The 25,841-nt window shown below is 40.6% G+C and overlaps 1 protein-coding gene across 1 annotated transcript in view; it reads right to left on the reverse strand.

Moving 5' to 3' along the window:
- The window catches only part of PIK3C3 (phosphatidylinositol 3-kinase catalytic subunit type 3), a 135,729-nt gene that overhangs the window by 93,762 nt on the left and 16,126 nt on the right, over positions 1-25,841 (reverse strand). Inside the window, exons 4-9 of the mRNA XM_029060555.2 lie at positions 25,110-25,239; positions 10,916-11,002; positions 8,034-8,129; positions 5,023-5,094; positions 1,474-1,578; positions 339-431 (exon numbers count right to left, since the gene is read on the reverse strand). Of these exons, the coding sequence (XP_028916388.1) occupies positions 339-431; positions 1,474-1,578; positions 5,023-5,094; positions 8,034-8,129; positions 10,916-11,002; positions 25,110-25,239 (583 nt within the window). The remainder of the gene's footprint in view (positions 1-338; positions 432-1,473; positions 1,579-5,022; positions 5,095-8,033; positions 8,130-10,915; positions 11,003-25,109; positions 25,240-25,841) is intronic.

Here is a 25,841-nt window from a genome sequence, read left to right on the forward strand (position 1 = left end):
CTTTTGAGGAGCCTAGACTGGGAAATTACAGTGATTACCCTTAGACCAAACAACATAGAGAGAAAAGTCGCAGACTCCTTCACCTCAAATCTTCATTCCTGGACCCAAATACTTTTCTTTCTGACAAAAATAATAATAATTTAAAAAAAAATCAAGCAAGAATTGTTCAAAATCATGATCCTGATTTGATTTCTTCACTTAACGTACCATCCACCATAGCATTATACCATCCAACCATACAGTAATATAACAAGGTGGGCCTGTATTCATTGTTGATTTAAGAATTGGGTCTTTCTACGGGTTTATTTTGAGAGTACTGAAGTGCACAAATGCCTTACCTTCTCTTGATTGGTAAGGTAGTAGCGAAACTTCCAAACTAAGTCTTGTTCTTCATATGAGAGTAGCTTGGTTGGGGGATAGCTCACTATGATCTATTAAAGAAGAAAAAAAAAAGTATGTAACATCTTAGATAAGTTATTGAAAACAGTATTATGATTTAAATGAAAAGTGGCATGGGTTCTAATCCTGGCTCCTCTGCTTGTCTGCTGTATGACCTTGGGCAAGACCCTTCACTTCTCTGTGCCTAAACGACCTCATCTCTAAAATGGAGATTAAGACTATGAGCACCATGTGGGACAGGGACTGTGTCCAATCTGACTACCTTGTATTTGCCCCAAGACTTAGAACAGTGTTTGTCACATAGTAAGCACAACAAATACCAAAAGAGAAAAGAAGAAAAAAAAAGAAAAACTCTACAAACTCTGGGAGTTCTCTACGAACTCATTGTAAGCAATGGTCTAGTCCTGAGCCAATTACAAAGACTTTGGAACAGAGAACTGTGCAAACTAGCAGAGTATAATGCCAGGGGTTTGGGCAGCGATATTGAATTCTCTTGTTTCTGTCCATCAGGTTTCTGCTGGGGGCACAGAGGACAACAAATACATAGGTAGGCAAGGATGAAATGCATCATCAAGTGAACACAAGCTCTCCAGCCAGTGGCCACAGCAGAGTGCCACTACTGTATCCTAACACCACATCTTAGCAGGGTATTGTCAGATGAGCTGCCTTGATGATCACTGCGGTTTCACTATCCACAATAAACCCATCCTTTTCAGAATTACTGCTGAAACCGTCCAGTGTACAAGACTCTGACAAGTGAAAGAGCCAGGAATAGAACCCATGACCCCTGACTCCGAAGCCCAAGCTCTTTCCACTGAGCCATGCTGCTTCCAATAAAGGGCCCAAAAGCAAAAGCAAAAATTTATAACTAAGGGATAGTATCTTCCTGTTGATTTTCCATATGAAGTATCCTAATTCTACCCCTCTAAGTAACTATTAACCCATGATAAATCTGTATTTGAATCAAAGCACTTCCATTTCTAAAAATGCTTCATGCTTTTCCTGATTCCAGAGCAGCAATGCTGGTTGAAATCTAAAGGCTGCCAAGAGAAATGAAAATCAATATTCACTCACATTAAGCTGATCTCGGGTGGCAGCATTCGGTTTAAGGTCGTGATCTGAAGGGCCGCTTCTTAAACTTCGGGCAAGCTTGTGATGTTTGCTTTCCACCAAGTTCTCCTAAATCAGTTTTGTAATGGCATAAGTTGTGAAAAGTTAATTCCAGAGAAAACGATTTCAAAAAATAATTTAAAAGTTGAAAATTCAATAAGAGAACAATTTTTACACCAAGTGGGCTTTTCTTGACATTTTCCACAGAACCTCATTTGCAATATACCTGCGTGGCTCAGTGGAAAGAGCACGGGCTTTGGAGTCAGAGGTCATGAGTTCGAATCCCGGCTCTGCCACTTGTCAGCTGTGTGACTGTGGGCAAGTCACAACTTCTCTGTGCCTCAGTTACCTCATCTCTAAAATGGGGATTAGGACTGTGAGCCCCACATGGGACAACCTGATTCCCCTGTGTCTACCCCAGCGCTTAGAACAGTGCTCTGCACATAGTAAGTGCTAAACAAATACCAACATTATTATATACCTGAGCATTAGGTGGATACCTATCCCCATTATACAGATAAAGCCACTGAGGAGGAGAGTCTCACAGGACTTAATCAACCAATGCTATTCGCTGAGCATTTACTGTCTGCAAAGCACGCTGGCCACTCTTATTCTCAGGCCAGTCGGCTATCCTGCCTCTCTCTGTATCAAACCTCATCCATGGGCAAACGAACACAGGAGCAGAAGCTGCCCAGCCCCCACGCCATCCAGGGCTCCCATCAGGCCCGTCCCAGGCTGGGCACGGTGAAGTTTGAAAGAGAGGGTGAGGCTTTTTCAGACTTGTAGAATGTTAGGAAGGTTGCGGCTGTTATGACTGTTGCAGCTGTTGGCCTCTCTGAAAGAGAGGAGCCTGAAGCTACTCCTGAAGCAAAGATGAGACGCTCTGGTGACATGATTTAATTTATCATCCATGTTCTTTCTCTCTTTTGGTTCATCTTTCCTCATGAATGTCCTGCCAAACCTTCTCTAAATCACCTTCTTGCTATCTTCAACCTCTCCCACTCGGTTTGCTTCTTCCCCTTAGCCTTCAAATAGCTTCCCTTATGAGAAGCAGCCTGGCTTAGTGGAAAGAGCATGGTCTTAGGAGTCAGAGGTCGTGGGTTCTAATCCGAATCCACCACTTGTCAACTGTGTGACTTTGGGCAAGTCACTTCACTTCTCTGTATCTCAGTTACCTCATCTGTGAAATGGAGATGAAGACTGTGAGCCCCACTTGGGACAACCCGATATCCTTGTATATACACCAGCACTTAGAACAGTGCTTGGCAGATAGCATTTAACAAATACCATCGTTATTATTCCAAAAATAGCCTTTCTGGATCCTACAGACTACTCCTCCTTTCTCCTCCTTCCCTTTCCAAATTCCTTGTAAGGCTGATTATACACACTGATTATGCTTCCTCTCCACCTACTCTCTCTCCAGACCATTAGTCAAGTGTTCACTCCTTCATTCCACCAAGACTAGCACTATCTCAATCATCCCAAGACCTCCTTCCAGTCAAGTCTATTAGGCGCTAATAGATCCTAATCCACCTAGAGACTGTTAGCTCCTTATGGGCAGGGAACATGTCTACTCATTCTGTTGGACTGGACTCTCCCAAGTGTTTAGTACAGGGCTCTGCACATAGTCAGAGTTCAATAAATACCACTGATTCAACAGTGTTGGCCATACCTGTCTCAAAACACTGAGACTTTGCTTTGCCAACTCGAATCACTCCGGGTTCTCCTCCAACCACACTCTGGCTATCCTTCTCTTTTACAATTCATGCCTTAAACAGTTGGTGTCTCACAGAGGATTGTACTGATTCCTTTAACCTCTCTGACTTGCTCACTCTCTTGGGGAATGTGCCCATTGCAATGGTTTCAGTTATCATCTCTACTCAGATAACTCACCATCAGTCACTCACCCATATTTACTGAGTGCTTATTACTAAGTGCTTACTGTGTGCACTTGGGAATACACAATACCACAGAGTACCTGCTTGCTCACTGTACTCCGATCTCACCTACCTTCCCTCCATCCCCTTTCCCATGTCCTCCCTTCTCCATCCGCATACACCAGAACATTACTCTCCCCACCTTCAAAGCCTTACTGAGGTCACATCTCCTTCAGAGGTCTTCCCCAATTGAGCCCTCTTTTCCCCAGCTCCCTCTCCTTGTGCTTCTGTGCACTTGGATCTCTGTCTTCTGGGATTTGTTATTTACCCACCCTCAGCCCCACAGAACTTATGTGTGTGTATATATATATATATATATATATATACATATATATAATGCATTATTTGCTTGTATTAAAATGTCTGCCCCCCATCCCAGACTGTACACTCATTATGGGCAGGAAACATGCCTACCAACTCTGCTGTACTAATACTCTCCCAAGTACTTAGTACGGTCCTCTGCACACAGTAAGCGCTCAACCTATACCATTGATGATGATAATGATGACTGACAATGCCTTTGAATCTACCTCAGCATTTAGTACAGTGCTTAGCACATTAATCAACGTTATTTAAGTGCTTACTGTGCACAGAGCACTGTACTAAGTGCTTGGGAGGGTAATGTATAACCCATTCCCTGTCCACCAGGAGCTTACAGTCTTGAGGCTAAGAACATAACACTATCACAATTATTATGATTTTTATTATGTATTTCAATGTTTATCTCACTTAATGGATTGTAAACCCCATATTCTCCAAAGCACTAACTATAATGCTCTGCACACAGTACATACTCAATAAGCACTAGTGATTGATGGACAAGAATCTTATCTACCAACTCTATTATACTGTAGATACCTCATCTGTAAAATGGGGATGAAGACTGTGAGCCCCATGTGGGACACGAACCGTGTCCAAACTGACAACCTTGTATCAACCCCACTGCTTACAGTGCCTGGCACATATTAAGTGTTCAACAAATACCATAAAAAAAAAAAAAAGGGAAACAAGGCATTTTCTTCTGTTGGTCTTCCCAAAGACTTAGGACAGTGCATTGCAATCAGAAGGCACTCAACAAATAGCAGCAATATTGTTAAAGTTTTCCAGTGCTACTCTTGAAACCAATTTGGAAAAATCAGATTTCATGATCACTCCTTCTGAATTTAAGAACAAAATAGAAAGCAGCATAGCCTAGTGGAAAGGGCCCAGACCTGGGAGTTAAAGGACTTGGGTTCTAATTCCAACTCTAATTGTTTACTGTGTGTCCTTGGGAAAGTCATATTACTTTTCTGTGCCTCAGTTTCCTCAACTGTAAAATGGAGCTTAAATACTCATTGTCCCTCTTAGACTTTGAGCCCCATGCAGGACAGGGTCTGTGTCCAATCTAATTAACTTGTACCAATCCCAAAGCTAAGCACAGTTATTGACATACAGTAAACACTTAAATACCATAAAAATGCAAATCCATTCAAATTTTCTTCAGTAACTGGGACTTATATATCTAAACAGAAAAGGCAGAGGATAAAGGAAGCATCTTGGCAGGAGAGAAATTGTAATTGATATGTAAATAACTCACCATAGACATCTGTGGATCTGGAACTTTAACAATCTCGGAGCTTGTTAAAATGGGAGATGATTCATCACCATCCTAAAATGACAATTTGAGTAAAAAATCACATATTTAAGTTACATAGTTGGTGAACAGTGTGCTACAAAGCATCATAAGTTACTTATGGATCATGCAGAAAGGTTACAAGAAAGCAATTCTCATTCAAAATGAGACTAAAGGTTTAATATGATGAAGAAAAAAAGCAGATTCAAGAAATGGACAATCCATTAGCCAAAATAAAACAAATTTCTAAGATATGCGGGCACTTATTCCTTGACGTTTGGTTCAAGATAAAAAAAGAAGAGGGAAAAAATGAGAAATGTGTGATTGGTGCAAGAAATCTGGAAAACCAGCCTTGAAGTCTAATTAAAACATGACATTTGCTTTCAGCACTTATTTGCAGAAATCACTGTGGGAATATGGTTAAGTTAAAAAAAGGAAGTGACAACTTAAGAGATGCACATTAGAAGCAAAAACTTTTGGGGAGTGGCAGGCTTCACACAGCTCCTACTCGGCATGGCCAGGGACTCAGAACCATTTCCTCGCCTGTATTAAGTGCTTGGGAGAGTATGACATAAGAGAATTAGCGGACACATTCCCTTCCCACAATGAGCTTACAGTCTACAGGATCTGCGGTAGCCACGAAAGTGTAGCCAGGCACCACCCTTTTTAACCCTGTAAGGTCCCCTTGGAGACCAGGTAGCATGACATGAGTTTCTAGGGGTAACTAGCTGCTCCTAGTTACCAGTTCCAGGGGAAACTAGGAGTAGCTAGCAGAGGGATCATCTGCCTGTCCCATGCTCATTTTGGAGAAATAGAAAATTAACTCTACATAACAGCAAGCATTATCCACTAAAGGTCAATTAAATGTTAGTTGTAAAATCAGAATACTGCATTTGCTTTTGATATTGGACATCTTAATTAAGTGAAGTTTAATATGAACTCTGCTACACTATAACATACACAAAACTATGACAATGAAATTACAACTGTGATTATCATTTAAGCAAGTGAATTAACAGTGATATGATTTTAATTATGACAAATAGGGGTCTCACAACATCAAGCAGCAACTCCTCATCATCGAAGCCCTCGATCAGTTCTCTCCCCATGTCCCATCCTCCTTCCCGTCCCACTCCAACACAACTAAGACACCTTGCCCCAATGCCAGCCGACCAGCTGTCCCTCACTCCTGCCTCAGCCGCTGATGATCCCTCCCCTCCTGCCTGGAATAACCCCACTCCCCCTTCATATCTGGCAGACCAGCCCTCTCTCCATCTTCACAGCCATACTAAAATGACATGTCCCCCAGGAAGCCTTCCCTGACCAGGTTTCTCATCTCCCACCCTATATTCCCTCTCTCCTGCCTCAGCTATGCACTTAGTCCCACCTATAAGCACAAAGGACGCCCACCCCACCTCTTTCCCCACCGGATCCTTATACTCAGTTGCTTCTCTTATCTGTAATGTATTTTAACATCTGTCTCTCCCACTCGATTGCAGCTCCCTTAAGAGGGATCAGGTCTACCAACTCTATTGTACTTTCCTGATTGCTTAGTAATCGTAATAATGATGATGATGATGATATTAACAATATTAATAATATTTGTTAAGTGCTTACTATGCCAAGCACTGTACTAAGCACTGGAGTAGATACAAGATAATCAGGGCCCATACAGGGTTCACAGAGGAAGTCTGTAGATGAGAGAACTGAGGCAAAGAGAAGCTAAGGCACTTGCTCCAGATCACACAGCAGGTAAGTGGCAGGTAATAATAATTATGTTGGTATTTATTAAGCACTATGTGCAGAGTACTGTTCTAAGCACTGGGGTAGATACAGGGTAATCAGGTTGTCCCACGTGAGGTCCCACAGTTAATCCCCATTTTACAGATGAAGTAACTGAGGCACAGAGAAGTAAAGTGACTTGCCCACAGTCACACAGCTGACAAGTGTCAGAGCTGGGATTCAAACCCATGACCTCTGACTCCCAAGCCCAGGCTCTTTCCACTGAGCCACGCTGCCTCTCAGGTAGTATAGTGTTCTTCTGCACAATGTAAGAAGTCAATATATAACATTAATTTACTGAATTAAGGGGGCAGGGGAGCTTGGAGAAGATGGGTCACAATGCTAGTGTGTAAATCAGATATTTAAAAGAATTTAAGAATGTGTGAAGGCTTCATCAGTCAATCAACTGTAGTTATTGAACACTGTGCAGAGCACCATACTAAGCGCTTGGGAGAGTACAATACAATGGAATTAGCAGAAACGTTCACTGCCCATTGATTTGAACATTACCATTAAAAAAGGTGCAACTTCACTACATTATAGAAAACTTAAAACCACCTTTTTAGTGTTAACACCAGTGAGGCAGAATTGTTACACCAATTTAACACTGTTGCTTCTCTCCTGGAAACCCACTGCAAGTATATTAATTGTAACAGCTCACACTCAAGTCACAATTTGAGTTGCCAAGTAGTTAAGGCGCAAAGCACCTTCATTAAATTTTAGGGACTTGAGCCTTCACTATATCCCCACATTGCTGAGAGATAAAGAAAACCCCATTATTTTCCTGAGAAGAAAATGCTGACATTATAGATCCCTTCACAGTCATTAAGTCTGCCATTCCAAGTAAATACTGTCCCTCTTCCTAATTATTCATTTGAATTACTTTTACATAAAACTAACTCTGACAAAGTGTTACTTGCCAATTTGGAACCTAATAAATCAAAAAGTTTTTAATCACTTGCATGTTTATTGAATTTTGTAACCCTGAGCTGCATTACATGAATGATTGGCTTTTGTAATCTTGTTGTTGCTATACTATTTGATTTGTTTGTACATAAACAGCTGCTGCTGACAGCTGTCGGCTGATATCTTGAAACTAAATAATTCATCTCAGCAGGAATGCCAGTAATTTTTTATGCTTTTTCCTTCCCCTCTGTTTTAAAGACACTATAAAAAAGTTTCATGATACATACCTTCTCATAATAAACTATTCCGTATTCCTTATCATCACACTTGACACAGCGAAACTCGACCATCAAGTACATAAAATTAGAACTTCGTTTCTCACTCTAAAAATAATAAAAAAAAAGACAGGATGAAGTGAAGGAAGATAATTGCCATTCTTTTAAACATTCTTTTAAACAATTAGTGCTTTGGTCCTGAAACAGATGGATCAGATTATCAAGTGTTAGCGCATTTATTCAGTTAATAAACCTGACTACTTATATTGGAAAAAAGAAAAACAAAACAACAACAAAAAAACTTTCTACCCTACATTCCAAATAGTACATCACAGGGGAACTTCACTGTCAGTGGGGAGGTCTTCAAATATGAAGGACGGCTATCTAAATAGTATAATAGATAACTGTTTATTCTACAAGAACTGAAAAGGTCACCAGAAGACTGAAAACTTAGATGAACTTACAGATTGGACCTGAAAAGGCAAAGGAAGCAATCTAAACATCACCAAAAATGTCTAACGGAGACTAAATTGTGAAATGTTCTCCCCAGATAATTTTGGATGGCTGTGGAAGCCTCACCCTATACTTACGAGTGAAAAAATCATTCAACAACATGAAATGTTCAAACCTGGCATTTTGATGAGGATGACATTCAACTTGAATAGCTACCATAATTTGGCTCTTAAACATAGTGAATCAATTAAACCAGGAAATACATATGAACTAGGATCAGACAATGCTCTTTTGAACACTTACTATGTGTAGAGCACTGTGCTAAGTGCTTGGGAGAGCACAATACAATAGAATTAGCAGACATGTTCCCCGCCCATAATGCGTTTATAATCTGGAGGAGGAGACAGACATTAACATGAATAAATAAGTAATTTACATTATATAATCTAAAGATACAGACATTAGAGCAGTGGGAGGGGTATCAAATATTCAGGAGCCTTTACTAATGCTCTAGCCAAGAACATTTGGATCTAAGGCCAATGTGCTCCTTAAAGTCTGATGCCACTCTGATGTGCCAGACAGATCTAGGTTGTCCCAACAATCCCAGACCACTCCAAAATCCGGTATGTTCACACAGTAAGCGCTCAAACGTAAGGTCTCTCTAGAGTGTAAACTCGCTGTGGGCAGGAAATGTGTGTTATAGTGCTGTGTTGTATTCTCCCAAGTGCTTTGTACAGTGCCCTTCACACAGTAAGCGCTCAATAAATACCACTGATTGTGTAGGTATAGGGGCCATCTCCAGCCCTGTGGATAAGCCCTACTGCCTGAAAGCCTTCTCCTTCCCCATCTGCCCAAAGAAATGGAGGAAGAGACTGGAAATCAGCTGGATGTCACAGATGTAGTTAAATTATCAACTCAGCTTCTCAAATTTGCTTACTAGCATTTTTGCTAATCTCCCTTTGCCCATCCAGGCTCCCACTTAAGATATTCCTTTCCTGTGTAGTGCCTGCATCACAGAACACATTTAGTGAGGAAGAGAAAACAGATGCAATTCTAGCAATAGCAGCAGGATGTCCAGGAATGAAAATAATTTCATCCAGACCTTGGGGGCCTTGGGCCCTGAATATTTTTCTTCTGCCTATCTTCCTCAGCACTTATCACAGTGCTTTACACATGGTAAATTTTCATGAATACTATTAGAGAGTGATAAGAGATTGGGGATCCACAAGAGAAAGGGAAAAAAAAATTGGTGAAGGCAATGTTATGAGAGAATTGTCCTCAAAGGAAAGCATGCTGTCATTAAAAGACAACATGGAGAATGACAAAGTAATCCAGCATACTTAATTAGTAATTTACTGATTACCTCCCAAAAGTCTTGTTCAGGTGACTCATTCTCAATTTATCATTTTGCTTAATAATAAATCACTTTTCTATTTGATAATTTTAATTAACCAAATGGAAACAATAGAGTTTTATTTCAAAAACACAAAAGTCTTTAAGGTTCTAAGAATGTGACATCACAACAGTTAGCAATTCAATAGCACATCAATCAGTGGTATTTACTGAGTGCTTACTATGAGCAAAGCACTGAACTAAGCTCCTGGAAGAGCACAATACAACTGAATTGGCAGACATGGTCTCTGCCTATAATGATCCTACAGCCTAGACATAACTAGTTTCAACTGAAGAACTGAACAAAAGTTAAACAAAAATTATGAAAGCAAAACAATAAACAGGAGATGGCTAATGCATGGGTAGTGAAAAGAAACACATAAAAATAGCAGTTTGTTTTCTTCTGCACAGAAATCATTAAGTTATAATGCTGAAAGATACAGGATATTCAGTTACACAGTCTCTACAAAGTGAAAATGTATTTTTTTAAGCTAAGGTTTTCACAGTAGATTTCTAGAGCATTGTTTAAAAACCTCTATTGTTCAGTTTCCAGATATTTCTCATTACTCCCAGTTATACTCTATGAGAAAACACAATATCCACAAATGGAAGTTACTTTTCTAAGAGTTCTTTGGAAAATAAAACCTACTGTCTGACTTTGCACATGCTTTAACTGCTTAGAGAATCTAAATCAAGTCAGTTGTACCCTGCAGTGCTCATTATGCGCTAGTGAACATTATGAAATTGATACTCCTCCCCTAGAACTTGATTAATATAATTGTCATTTCTGTTCCCCAGACACAAAATGTTAGACTCAACACCTGGTATGTAGAAGCCCTGCACCACACCGCATTGAGTCAATGTGATCTTTTGAGTTTAGAAAAAGATCTCTATTGAGTCACCTTGTGCCTTGATTTCTTCTAGTTAATTGTTTTCACTCAAAGGATGAAAAAGAAATGGATGAGTGGTGTAGTTTCTGGCACTTTTCTGGCAGCAAAATGGATAAAATAGAAAGGAACTACTTGAAAACTGGCAGAAATGTGACCTACCTCATTGATCATTTCTATTTCTCTGAATGTCAGTCTGTCCAGCCAGTCTACCTTCACCATGTGACCTTGTCGGTGAGCCTTGGTGAGCTGAAAATGGAAACAATTATCAGTAACGATCAAGATTCTGGAGAGAAAAGAGGCTAAAGTAATGCCCATAACATTTCGCACAGCTCTGGTTTGAGCGTAACTCCCTACTCAAGACCTCTGTTCCCCCATTACCCCAGTACATCGACCCATATGACCTTGTCCCCTATTTTATTGATAAAATTGAAACCATCAGGCATGATTTCTATAAAAATCTCCCATATTCCTCTCCAGTCCCACCCTTCGACTCCCCATCCTACCAAGCAGTAGCTCAAGAAGAGATCTGCCTCCTCTCAAAATCTACCCCCTTAAACTGCACCTCTGACCCTATCCCTTCACACCTTACTAAAACACTTGCCCCATCTCTTCTTCCCTTCCCATCAGCTATCTTTAACAGTTACCTCTCCAATGATTCCTTTCCCACTGCTTTCAAAGCAAGCCCATATAGACCCTACCCTAAAAAAAGTCTACCCCTGAAACTTCCAAGAATTAAAATCCTTCTCTAGATGGTAAGTTCATACCAAGCACTTAGTACAGCACATTGCAAACAGTAAGCACTAAATACATATGACTGATTGATTAAATAACCCTCAGATTACCATAATTTCAATTAAAGGGTATCTAAAAAAGAATCCAACACTCGGATTCTAAGGCTTAATAAAGGGGAGTTCAGTTCACCAGTTAAAACAATACCACCTGTCATATGCCTTCTGCCTTTGGTTTAACTTTGAGTTTGATTTCTTATCTCAATAGTTCTGTCTTCCCAATGTAGACACATTTTTCCAGAGAGGAAAAAATACACTGAAATCAAGGTGAGTCACTTACCAGTAGCAAGAAGATATAGTCACAAAAACAAGCCAGTGGGTGTGATGATAGTTACTTACAGTATTTCTAGAAGAGGCAGAAAGGGACAATGCTGCAGGGACAATGTGAATGAAAAAATCTGGGAAGCTGTGTGGCCTAGTGGACAGAACAGGGGCCAGGGAGTCAGAGGACTTGGGTTAATCTCAGCTCAGCCACTTTTCTGCTGTGTGACCTTGGGCAAGTCATTTAACTTATCCATGCTTCAGTTTCCTCATCTGGAAAATGGGGATTAGGACTGTGAGCCTCAATGTGGGACAGAGCTTGTATCCAACCTGACTGACTTGTATCTACCCCAGGATTAGAACAGTGCTTGGCACATACTAAGTGCTTAACAAATACCATAGAATTATATGTATGTATATAGATATAGATTTATATTGGGACCAGAGGTAAAAATGGTCCCAAAGGAGAGGGAGAAAACATCCTTAAGACAGGGAGTAGCATGAACAGTTATAGAGTGAATCAAGATCCATTTCTACATTTTACTTTTGAAATTTGAATTGTATACAGAGAATAAAAAATAGAGAATACACTACTTTATTACTTTATTACAATATTACTTTATTGGATGGTTACGCTGAACTCTAAACACTTAGGAATTAGCACCATTCCATGGTACCAAAGTATGTGCACTTTCAACCTAAAATGGAAATTATATAGAACAACAGGCATTCATCAGTGGTATTTGCTGAGTGCATACTGTGTGTAGAGCACTCTACTGAGTACTTGTAAAGTACAATACAACAGAGTTAATATGACCTATTTCCTGCCCACAAGGAGCTTACAGTCTACAGCGGGAGTCAGGCATTAAAATAAAATATGGATGGGGATATAGTGGAATATATGGATATTTACATAAAGCACCAACTGAGTCGTCCTCCTTAGTGGAGTTAAGAGAAAAGAGAGAGAAAGGCAATGAGCACTAATTCCCAAGTAGTCACTTCAACTGCTGCTGAGAAGCACATCCTTCAATTATGGTATTTCTGTCACTCTCCCTACACCATTCCTTTATTTCCAGTTCCCTGCCCCTCATGGTGTCTCTGCCCCACAAACAGAAGCATGGACAGGGGAAAGTAGAAAGGATGAAAGTTTCATTAGTTGAGGGACGGTATTATTAAGTGATTATGCAAAGCACCGGGTGGGGACAAGATCATCAGGTCCGACATGGTCCCTGTCCCTTGTGGGATCCCCAGGCTGAAAGGTAGGGAGTACAAGCATTGAATTCCCATTCTGCAGAACAGGAAATCCAGAGGAGGTAAGAGATTAGAACGTGGTCTCAGGATAGGCCAGTGGCAATGTCTTCAGGACGTTTGTTCCCAGGACATCCAAGATGGGATGGCAACAGGCCTTTAACAGCAGTAAAACAGGCACAGGAGAAGCAGCAGCTTCTGGCCTGGCTCGCACCCGCACCCCAGTCAAAGAGCTGGACCATGTGGATGCTCAAATTATGCTACAGACCTAAGAGGGTCATCCACATGTGCAAATGAAATGAAAATAAATCAGTTTAAAATTATAATCATTAGTATTAATGTCTTTATTCATATTAATGTCTGTCTCCCTCTCTAGACTGTAAGCTTGCTGTGGGCAGGGAATGTGTCTGCTAATTCTGTTGTACTGTTCTCTGCCAATCGCTCACTACAGTACACTACAAACAGTAAGTGCTCAGGAAGTACAACTGATTGATTGATTACCCTCTCCGTTTGCACATGAAGATGTAAACTTGCCCCGAACACTGTTCATGTCATTTTTTCTTCTGTGCCATAGTGCCTAGCACAGAGTCACTAATACCCTGAATGAGCTTTGGGGACAGCTGCTGAGATACATGCTACGAAATGGCTGGAAGAGGAAATCCACTGTGCTTTTAAGCACATTTCTAAAACTGGAAAAAACAAAAGACAAGTCACTAATCAGGGAAAAAGCCTTACCCAGGAAAACCCATACAGAAATAACCTGGGTTAAGAGGAAAAAAAAACCTAAACAAAATGAGCTTGCTATTTCACTTTAAGATCACAATTCATATCAATCAATCGAACAAATTTATTGAGTGCTTACTGTGTCCAGAGCACTGTACTAAAGTGCTTGGGAGAGTCAATACAATAGTGTTGGAAGATCAGATGCCTGTCTTCAGGGAGTGGGAGAAGCAGCATAGTCTAGTGGATATGACCTGTGCGGGAGAGTCAGAAGGACCTGGGTTCTAATCCTGACTCTGTCACTTGTCTGCTGTGTGACCTTAAGCAAGTCACTTCACTTCTCTGTGCTTCAGTTACCCCATCTGAAAATGGGAATTAAGACTGTGAACCCCATGTGGGACTTGGATGAGTCCAACCTGTCTTCTATTTACCCCAGAGCTTACTACAGTGTGTGGCTCATAGTAGGTGCTTAAGAAATTCCATTTTTAAAAAAGGAGCTTACTTGCTAGAGGGGGATATCATGTTATCATATTATAAATGCACTCTTTCTAATTTAACCTACATTTCACTTAACCAAGAGCAAACAAGGTGCTAACATGTCTTGTATCTTTACTGCTTTATCCAAAATCATTTTTGCCTACTGCCCTGAAGAAATATATTAAGCAGCTGACATGGTCAAGGATTATCATTTTCCATTATTTTGTTCTCGAAAATTTAATTCAGAACAGTAAAAAGAACTTGAGGCATAGGTCCTTTAAAATGTAATCATTTATGTGTCTTTATGTCAGTGGACTAAAAAAATCTTGTGTGGAAATCTTTAATATAACTAGTTTATTTGAAGGGTCATTTTAAAATTTATAAGTTGTAAGTTCCTATAAAATTAGCTTCAGATAGAATGAGAAAACGCTAGCTATGAAAAACAAAAAGAAACTGTTCTGAATGATCACTTCAGATAATCTCTCTGCAAGACTTCATTGGCAAATAATGGGGAAATTCAGAGTTCACATAAAGGGTAGTCATATGGAAAGGCTGTCATGATCCATTGCCTCATGAAAATTAAGGATCTGATCCATAACTTAAAATAGAGTAAAACAAAACTGGGAAAAATTCAGGAAGAAATTTGGGAATCTGAATACCTGGGTAATCAAGGTCAGTGCAATATTAGCTACCTCCAAGTTTCCTTTAAGAAATTTTCTTATTTTGGTGTGTTGTTTTATTGCCAGGTCATGGCGAACCTCAACTCCCTAATTTTTCAGGAAAGTGGAAAAAGCACCTTTCCTCCTTATGTAAAAGCAAAACTCAGCTTGAGACCATATATTTAAGTTTGGCTCACTGAGGTTAAATAAGAAAGCTTTTCTTCATTCCTACTGTATTTTTAATTACAACCAGACACAGGATGGTGGGACCTTTTCTATGAAAAAAACTAAAACATTTGGTTCTGAAAGATAAGATCTGGGCCACAATTCTCCACCTGCAATTTCACCCCTTTGCATATTTATAGTATAGCTCTTAAGAGGAGAAGCTCTGGTCTCAATAAAAGAGTTTCTTTGGTTAACCTTCTCAGAGATCTGTACTTCACCACTTTGCTGACTTAAGCTCTAGTAAAGGCAGACAATAGCTCTACAGAACATAAATCAAGAGCCTTTCAGGGCTCAATCTTTCCACTGGCAACAACTAATTTAGTCTACTTCCTAGAGCAGATCTCCAGGCAGACCTAAAAGTTTCTGACAGCTTTAGACAACAGTAAGCAATTGGATGGTGACTGATAAGAGGGATTCTACTACATCTGTCGGAGAATGAATTGTTTACAACAATAACACAACATACTTGATTATGTAAAAGATATCATGAGTCACAATCAAGTCAAAAAATTCTACCTACCAACAATGAAACAACTTGGCACAAGATTTATGAAAACACCCAAGAGTGTGGTCTATCAAACATGCTGCAAGAGAGACACTAAAGTAATTCAAGGTCACAGACACAGGCTCTTCACACTGCTCCTGAGAAGGAATGTTGGTTGCCTAGTGAACAGAGCACGGGTCCGGAAATTAGGAGGACCTATTTACTAATCCGAGTTTCGCCACTTGTCTATGTGACCTTGGGCAAGTCATTTCACTTCTCTCTGTCTCAGCTGCCTCATCTGTAAAATGGGGATTAAAACTCTGAGCCCCAGGTGGGACAAGTACTTTGTCCAACCTAATTTGCTTTTATCTTCCCCAGTGCCTGGCATGTAGTAAGTGCTTAACAAATACAATAATAATTATTATTCCCTATGGCACAGAAGCCTACACCTCATACAAATTCTTAGATTGAGAGAGGGGTGATCATGCCATTCACCAATGCCAATGGTATTTAACAAGTCCTTTCAGAGAGCTGTCTAGATTGGAAGCTCCTCCTCTAGACGGCAAGCTCCTTGTTGGCACTTACTTTCCTAAGTGCTTAGTACAGTGTTCTGCACCCAGAAAGCATTAAATACAACTGATGGATTGATCACTGTATGTAGAGTGACTGCAAGCTTGTTGTGGGCAGGGAATGTTAGATTTTTATAGAATCCCAAGCACTTAGTACAGTACTCTGCACACAGTAAGCGCTCAATAAAAATGATTGCCACAATAAGCAGCTGGGAGAGTACAATAATATAGTATACTAACTCTTCATTCTCCCAAGTTTTCTCTACAAAGTAGGCAGTTACTGATGTATTGATATTGTTTTTAATTAGACAACATTTGGGAGCCCAATTCTGTTAAATTCAAAGGTTATAACAGTTATCAATTTTAAAAAAAGTCCTAATCTGCTCAACTGCAGATTACAGTTTTCCTGTGAAATCAAATATGCCCAGATTTTAAGAGAAATCAGAATACATAATTCACTTCATTACACAATCAGATTATTTCACTATGGGCAGGGAATGTGTCTACTGTTACACTGTACTCTCCCAAGCACATAGTACAGTGCTTTGCACCCAGTAAGCGCTCAATTAATTGTGACTGAATATTTCTGTTATGTGATGGTACTGCTATGATAATTTATTCCCAGGTTAGCAGGATATGTTCTGATCTGTTGCTGATCTTCCTCCTCAGACTGTGAGGCCCATGTGGTACAGGGACTGTGCCTGAACTCATTCATTCATTCAATATTTATTGAGCATTTACTGTGTGCAGAGCACTGTACTAAATGCTTGAAAAGTACAATTCAGCAATAGAGACAATCCCTGCCCACAATAGGCTTACAGTCTATAAGGAGGGAGAGAGACATAAAAACAAGGAAATAAATATTATTCAACAATGCCAATAAATATTATTCTATTTATTCTATATACATCAAAACAAACAGGTATTAATATAAATAGAATTATAGATATGTATACATATACACAAGTGCTAGGGGACGGGGGAGGTAGAGAAAAGGGAGCGAGTTGGGGTGATGGGGAGGGAAGAGGAGGGGGACCTGAGGAAAAGGAGGGATTAGGCTGAGAAGGCCTCTTGGAAGAGGTGAGCCTTCAATAGGGCTTTGAAGAGGGGGAAGTGTGATTGGCAAATTTGAGGAGGGAGGGCATTTCAGGCCAGAGGTAGGATGTGGGCCAGGGGTCGACAGCAGGACAGGCAAGAAAATGGCACAACCGTTGTCTTGTAGCTGCCCCAGCACTTAACAAATACAATAATGATGATCAGTGAATCAATCAATGGTATTTATTGAGCACTATGTATAGAACACCATACTCAGCACCCAGGAGAGTATAATACAGTATAATAAGAAGACATGCTCTCCCCCATAAGGAGCTTGCATTCTAAAAGGTGATGATGATAATGATAAGATACAAGTTATGTATTTAGACACAAACCTGCATGCTAGTTCCTACTAGAATGTCGTATCTGCCTCAAACAAGACATGATGGAAACAAAAAGCACCTGAAAACAAGGAGATGAGTGGAAAGACGAGGATGGATCAGGCTAAGCAAGACCTTGATCGGAGAGGGGAGACAGTGTCAACCATTTTCAAGAATCTCAGACACTGGTTTCTATTCATTCCTCAAGACTCCTTCCAGTGAGAAAGTTATTTTCCAATCAGTCACGTCAATCATCAGCCTGGCATCATCAGCTGGAGGTAGCACCTACTACAGAGGAAATGGGCAAGGAAAAACCCCAGACCCCTTCAGGCCTCCCAGGCATCATCAGCTGGAGGTAGCACCTACTACAGAGGAAATGGGCAAGGAAAAACCCCAGATCTCTTCAGGCTTCCCAGGTGGATGCTTCTAACTGGTGCTCCCCAAGAGGGCTAAGTTTCAGGAGAGTTCACTATGAAGAAGGGGCATGTGGGCAGTGCTGTTCCCAGAAGAGCTGCTAAGGAGAGTATGGCAGTGTTTCAGGAGAGTAGAACTCACTGGACTCAGATTAAAACCAAACATAAGGTTAAGGATACGTTCTTATTCCTAGGCTTAGTTTAAAATTCTCGTGTTCAAACTACTCGCTTCTGATGGAACCTTTCAACCCAGTAAATATTAGTCATCAGTTTATAACCAGAGAGAGCAACTGCGCAGTGTATGTGTGTGTTTGTGCATTGGGGGGGCAGTGTCTGTGTGTGTGTGTGCTGGGGGGGGGGGGGGGGGGTGTGTATGCATTTGATTTGAATCTGCTACTAAAGGAAGATTCGCTATAGAAGAGGAGGGGGCAAAATTCTCCCCGACTTCCATAACTATCCGGCAGGGTGGGAGGTATATTTACTCTTAAGAGTCATATGGTCGGGGCAGCAAACAGTTACAGTGGCAGAGCGTGCTGGGGAGAAAACCCGCGACCACCCCTTTGACTGCCTAAAACACTAGTGTTCCAAACAGGTGCCCGACTTGGAAGCGTGACTAGCACATCCTAAGAGAAAAGCTGGGGTCAAACAAAGGTGAAAACGAACTGCCTGCAGAACATTCGAGCAGAAGTTGGAATATGAATTGCTGACTTTACTACTCTCAGGGGAAAGGTGGTGAAACAATGACTTGGGAAGTTTTTCAAAAAAAAAAAAAAAAGCAAGCAAGAAAATTGAGAAAGCAAGTAAGGAAAGTTGACTGGCCTTAAATTAAAAGCAATACAAGTAATACTACTTTTGTGAGGTAGGGCAGTAAGTAGCAAGGCCTACTGAAAAGAGCACGGGGCTGGGAGTCAGAGGCCCTGGGTTCCAATCTCAGCTCTGTCACTTGTCTGCTGTGTGACCATGGGCAAGTCACTTCATTTCTCTGTGCCTCAGTTCCTTCAACTCTGAAATGGGGATTAAATACCCGTTCTTCCTCCAACTTAGACTGTGAGCCCTATTTGGGACCTGATTTTCTTGTCTCTATCAATCAAACAATGGCATTTATTGAGCACTTACTATGTGCAGAGCACTGTACTACACCCTTGGGGAAGGACAATACAATAGAATTAGCAGACATTCCCTGCCCATAACAAGATTACAGTATAGAGGGGGACACACATATTAATATAAGTAATTTATATTACATAATTTAAAAATATGTACATAAGTGATGTGGGGTTGGAGGTAGGGTGAATATCACTGTCCAAAGTTCACAGATCCAAATGCCCAGGTAACGCAGAAGGGAGAGGGAGCTGGGGAAAAGTGGGCTTAATCAGAGAAGACCTCTAGAAGGAGGTGTGATTTTAATAATGTTTTGAAGATGGTGAGAGTGGCAGTCTGGTGTATATGCACAGGGAGGAACTTCCAGACTATCTACCCACTGCTCAGTACAATACAGCCCTTACCAAATAGTATTATTATTATTGTTATGCACAGTGTCTCCACACCACAAACTTCAGACAGGCAACTAAAAGAGTTTCATTCCAAGAACAAACATTTCAGGAGGGAAAGAATGAAATTAACTTGGCCAATGATCCCAGCTTTTGGAACTTTTATAGTGGTCAATTAATCTCACAAATAAAGTCAGGAAAAACTACAGGTTATGTGATGCTTGGGACTCCCCAAACCAGGTGAACAGGCTTTCTGTTTTCATCTCTCACAAAACATTGTCTCTTAAAACCATCTTTTTTTTGGGCAGAAGAATGTGAGTTTGATAATCTCCCAAACCTGGGCAAGCATGACAGAATCCTAAATGGGAATCAATGAAACACACTGGTCAAAAATGACAAGATATAAAAAAAGAGTTTTCTTCAAAGAGAGCCCAGCATTTTCAATTGTGCTGCCAGACGCAAGGTATTCTTTCAAGTGAATTACTGGTTTTGATGGTTTCAATTTATTCTCTAGGGGACATCAGTCAATATCATAAAACTGTAACACTATGTGTCACTACCTCACACTATCTCAAGTTTCTTGGAAGAAAATTTAAAAAGTTTGCTGCTGTGAAGGGTATAGGGCAGAGCAGAGGAGAAGGGCATGGTTCCAATCAGTATTATCGATTGATTTTGTTACAGTTTAAACCAATTTAGTTACCACAAATAATTTTTTTTTTAATGTAACCATAGGCAGCAATCTACAGAAGGTCAAAATTCTGGGTATGCCTTCTAGCTCTACCTTGAGTTTAGCTAAATAACACTCACAGTCTACAAAGTAGCAACGGCACTTTGCTCATCCCTTTCAATAAAGTATGTTGTCTGCTCTGATCTCTTCCCATTATTTTTAGGGATTCAGGCCACTAAAAAACTTACCCATTTTTTTAATTCCCACAGTTTTAGCACCTGACAGAGCCTCCAGTTTATAACTTTGTTGGTGACTATCCAGAGTGAAGTAGACTAATGAAACAAACTTAAAACTCCAAAAGGTCAACTTCTGCTACCCTCCATTGCCACAGTGTTACCACTCACTTCTAATACTTAGATAAAAACAAAAAATGAGTCTTTCTTAATCAATCAATGGTATTTACTGAGTATTTCCTGTGTCCAGAGCACTGTACTAAGTGCTTGGGAGAGTAAAACAGACAGTCCCTGCCCACAACGACCTTACAGTCTAGAGGGAGAGATACACATTAACATAAATAAATTCTGGCTCTGTACATTTATTAATATTACTATTAGTATTTATTGTTCAGTGCTTACTATGTGTCAAGCACTGTTCTGAGAACTGGGGAAGATATGAGTTAATCAGGCCAAACACAGTCTCTGTCCTACATGGGGCTCACAGTCTAAATTGGAGGGAGAGCAGGGATTGAATCCTCATTTTACAGATGAGGAAATTGAGACCCAGAGAAGTTAAATGACTTGCCTAAGGTCACCCAACAGACAAGTGGCAGAGCCGGGATTAGTACAGAAAAAAGAAATGACACATTCCCTGCCCTCAAGGAGACAAGTGTAAGAGTTCATCAATATTCATGAGTTCAGAAGAGGGCATAAATGAATTAATAAATTTGGGGTGCTGGCAGATTAATCAGGGAAAGCTTATTGGAAGAGGTGAGATTTTATGGGGGGCTTTGAATGTGGGGAAAGCTGTCGTCTTTCTGATGTGGGGTGAGTGAGAGATCAGAGCCAGAAGACAATGTGAGGGGGCACAGCCGGGAGAGTTGAGAGAAGTATACCTAGAGGGTTGACATGAGAGAGGGATGAAATATGTTTAAGAATAGTGAGTTGGGGGGCAGAGATGTAAGGTGGTGTCAGGTGTTGGAGAGCCTGGACGTCAATCTATGCCCCCTTTCCATCTGGAAGACCAATGCTCTCCCTATCTTCAAAGCCCTCCTGGTATCACACCTCCCTCATCCCTTCACCCTATTTCCACCCCCCTACTGCCACTTCAGCTCTTCCATGGCACCTAAACATTTGGGTACTTCCCCTCATTCCACAGTAACACATACATGAACAACTTTAAATTCTGTTGCTTCTCTCTACATTTATTTTTAGACTCCCTTTTGGTCACTAAACTCTAAGCTGCTTGAGGACAGAAATTGTGTCCACTACTCTACTATGCTCTCCCAAGTGCTTAATACAATATTCTGCACAGAACACGTGCTCAATAAATGCTTTAAAAAGAGTTGATGAAGATAACTGTTAGGAGTTGTTGTTTGATGTGGAGAGACTCAGGAAGCCACTGGTGGGATCTGAGGAGAGAAACTTTACCTACTAACCCTTTTAGTCATCCAAGTGCTCAATATGGGGCTTTGAACACAGTAAGCATTCAGAAACTATTGATTGTGTACATGATATGTCTGAGGAAAGCAAATATATGGACACATAAAACAGAGTAAACGGCATAGCTAAGTAATAATGTAAATGTCAGAATCGGGGAATCCAAATTCAAAATTTTGATCACTAGCCACAATATAGATCAATCTTGATCCTGTATTCCGATCACTGAAAATAATTTTTACAATATTTTGTTTAAATACGAATATACTCTTTATTGCCCTTTTGGATTCAATTTTGTTCACTTTATAGTGGTTCACAGGCTATAAATGAGCTGATTATAATGAGTTTTCTATTAGAAACTCAAGGTTAGCTATCTTTGAAAAAGGCATACATACAGGAGTCTAAATGAAAGTTACTTTATTGCCATGATAAATCTCTTGGAAAAGTGGACATATTTATAGCTTCAGAACTTCTCTGTCCCCAGTGCAAATATGTGAATAAAAACTAAGGATGCTTGCCTTGAAACGTTAAGATTTCTGACAATGAATTTTTTCACTCTGACAACAAGATATTGAAAACAATGTCTAATCATTAGGTGGCTATGGAATCAATTTTCCAGAAAAAGAAATGCAATTAAAGGAGATTGTCAACAAAAAACCTCAAGATGAAGCACAAAGGCTAATCAATTCTACTGCTCATTCTTTATAATCAGGATTTCTTCAGGTTAAACCTTGAGGCAGCCAGTTAGAAAACTGTATTTTATTATCTCCTGAAACTAAAATGTATCTCAATAGAAGATGGCTATTCATACCAATGACAGGCAGAATAGGAGCTATGTTAGCTGTTCCTCTTTTCCACTAATTGTCTTCCAAGAAAGCCAAAGTTCATATTAAACTGAGCTGGAAACTGTGCACTTTTGTCATTCCAGTTCATCAAAAAGCAATTTTTGATATGGAGGAAATACTTGGGCATCAAACACTCAATCCCCCAACATACACAAAAACACTAGGCAATTTATATCCAGAGAGCCATACAGCTTTAAGTTTGCAAGAATAAACAAGACTTGTAGGGCCCCAGAACACAAGTGTTTAAAGAAAATATCTTGCATAGCTTTCCAAAACTATTTGAAGTTCGGGAGTTTTAGGTGTGGACCCCTAAGATATTAGCTTAGAGTGCAAGTCCATCTAGGTAATAATAATAATGATACTTGTAAAATGCTGACTATATGCCAAGTGCTCTTCTAAGCACTGGAGTAGATACAAGCTTATCGGGTTGGACGCAGTCTCTGTTCCACATGGGGCTCACAGTCTACGTAGGCAGGAGGAGGACTTAATAATAATAATAATAATGTTGGTATTTGTTAAGCGCTTACTATGTGCAGAGCACTGTTCTAAGCGCTGGTGTAGACATAGGGGAATCAGGTTGTCCCTCGTGGGGCTCACAGTCTTAATCCCCATTTTACAAATGAGGTAACTGAGGCACAGAGAAGTTAAGTGACTTGCCCACAGTCACACAGCTGACAAGTGGCAGAGCTGGGATTCGAACCCATGGGCTCTGACTCCAAAGCCCATGCTCTTTCCACTGAGCCACGCTGCTTCTCTTAATCCCCATTCTCAGATGAAGTAAGCGAGGCACAGAGAAATTAAATGACTTGTCCAAGGTCACACAGCAGACAAGTGGCAGGGCTGGGGTTAGAAATATCTCATTGTTACCTTGCTAAAATCCACCCTTTCCTGTCCTTCTAAGCTGCTACCACGTTAATTCAAGCACTTATCCTATCCCGCTTTGATTACTCTATCAGCCTTCTTGCTGACATCCCCTTGATTCTATTTATTGCTATTGTTTTTGTCTGTCTGTCTCCCCCATTGGACTGTAAGCCCGTCAATGGGCAGGGAATGTCTCTATCTGTTGCCAAATTGTACATTCCAAGCGCTTAGTACAGTGCTCTGCACATAGTAAGCGCTCAATAAATACTATTGAATGAATGAATGTCTCCTGTCTCTCCTGCTCCAGTCCATACTTCACTCTGCTTCCCAGATCATTTTCCTACAAAAATGTTCAGTCTATGTTTCCCTACTCCTCGAGAACCTCCAGTGGTTCCCCATCCATGTCCATGTCCACATCAAAGAGAAACTTCTTACCATTGGCTCCAAAGCACTCAACCACCTTGCCCCCTCCTACCTCACCTCACTACTCTCCTAATACAACCCAGCCTGCACACTTCCATCCCCTAATGCCAACATGCTCATTCTACCTCAGTCTCACCTATCTCACCACCAACCTCTTGCCCACCTCCTGCCTTTAGCCTGGAATGCCCTTCCACTTCATATCAATTACATTCCCCTTATGTAAAGCCTTATTGAAAGCACATCTCCAAGAGGACTTCTTTTCCTTTGCTTCCACTCTCTTCTGCATCGCCCTGTCATCCTCCCTTTATTCATCCCCTCCTTCCCACCGCACAGCACTTATGTACATATTCATAATTTATTTATTAATGTTTGTGTCCCTCTCTAAATAAATGTCTGTTATATTGTTATAGTGTACTCTCCCAAGTGCTCAGTACAGTATTCTGCACACAGTATGCACTCAATATGTCCAATTGATTGATTATACTTGGTCAGCATTGTTTAGAACCAGACTGTAACTTCCTAGAAGTGTAGTGGATAGAGCCCCGGCCTAAGAGTCAGAAGTAATGGGTTCTAATCCCGGCTCCACCGTTTTTCTGCTGCAGCCTTGGGCAAGTCACTTCACTTCTCTGGGCCTCAGTTACCTCATTTGTAAAATGGGGATTAAGATTGTGAACCCCATGCGGGACAGTGACTGGGTCCAACCCAATTTGCGTGTATCCACCCCAGTGTTAAGTACAGTGCCTGGCACATAGTAAGCTCTAAACAAATAACACAATTGTTATTATTAAATTTAGCACAGAATATTGGGTGCAAAACTACTGAGCTAACACATCTAAAGTGTGGCTCTAAATTGCTTTACCAGCCGTCCCCCTCAATCCCATGTTTAGCAATTTGACCTGATATCCTCACGCTTAGTACAGTGCTTGGCACACTGATTCATTGTCGTACTTATTGAGCACTGAGTGTGTGCAGAGCACTGTACTCAGTACTTGGGAGAGTACCATAAAGCAATAAACAGTCACATTCCCCGCCCATAAGGGGCTTAGTCTAAGGGCTTACAGTGTAAGCACTTAACAAATACGATGAAAAACAATACTGGAGACGTTACTTTATACAAGAGGCTTAGGAGGACTCTTGCGGGTTAGCACTTTACCTTGGCTAGTCGGCTCATCTGGTCCTCCGAGACTGTACTGCTCGTCCGGCCAGGTGTTTTTGTGGGTTCCAATCCATCAGCTTCTACGTTAGGCCACACTTTCAGGTCATGCATCCCCTGGCGAAACATGCTAAGGAAAAAGGCAAACATCAGTGGAGGGGAATGACTGAATGCTTTTGACTGGAGACCTTTTTGGTGGTGCAAAACACAGCCAGAGTGTTTTGAAAGGAATACATGTTCCTGTTGCCAAGCTTCTCATGCTAGAATGTAAGTTTCTTGAGGTCAGGGATCACATCTACTAATTCTGATCTGCTCCCACTAGTGCTTTGCATAGTGCTCTGCACATAGTCAGTTATTGATTGATAGGTTTTAGGTTAAAGACAATTAAAATCTTGGGACAGTTCCAATTCTCATACATACTTTTCTCATGTTCTACAAATAACATTTTTTTCTACTTAGACCAAGAGGTGCTCAAGTGAGGTTGAAAAATTCTGTTGTACACAAAACATCAAATCAGTTGAGGCCTGCCACTGCAACAACCTAAAAATCCCTCCACAGTTATTGAGACTGATAAGAAAAGAAAGACCATTTCTGGACTGCTCCCTAGTCGGTTGTTTTGTGCGAAAGGAAAAAGAAAGGAAAGCAAGCAAGATGAGACAAAAAAAAAAAATCAATCACAGGTCCGTTAGACTGTTTTCATTTTGAGACCAGCGACCTAATTGACTGATTTGC

This window comes from Ornithorhynchus anatinus, chromosome 3 (assembly GCF_004115215.2).
Source record: "Ornithorhynchus anatinus isolate Pmale09 chromosome 3, mOrnAna1.pri.v4, whole genome shotgun sequence".
NCBI classification, from domain to species: Eukaryota; Metazoa; Chordata; class Mammalia; order Monotremata; family Ornithorhynchidae; genus Ornithorhynchus; species Ornithorhynchus anatinus.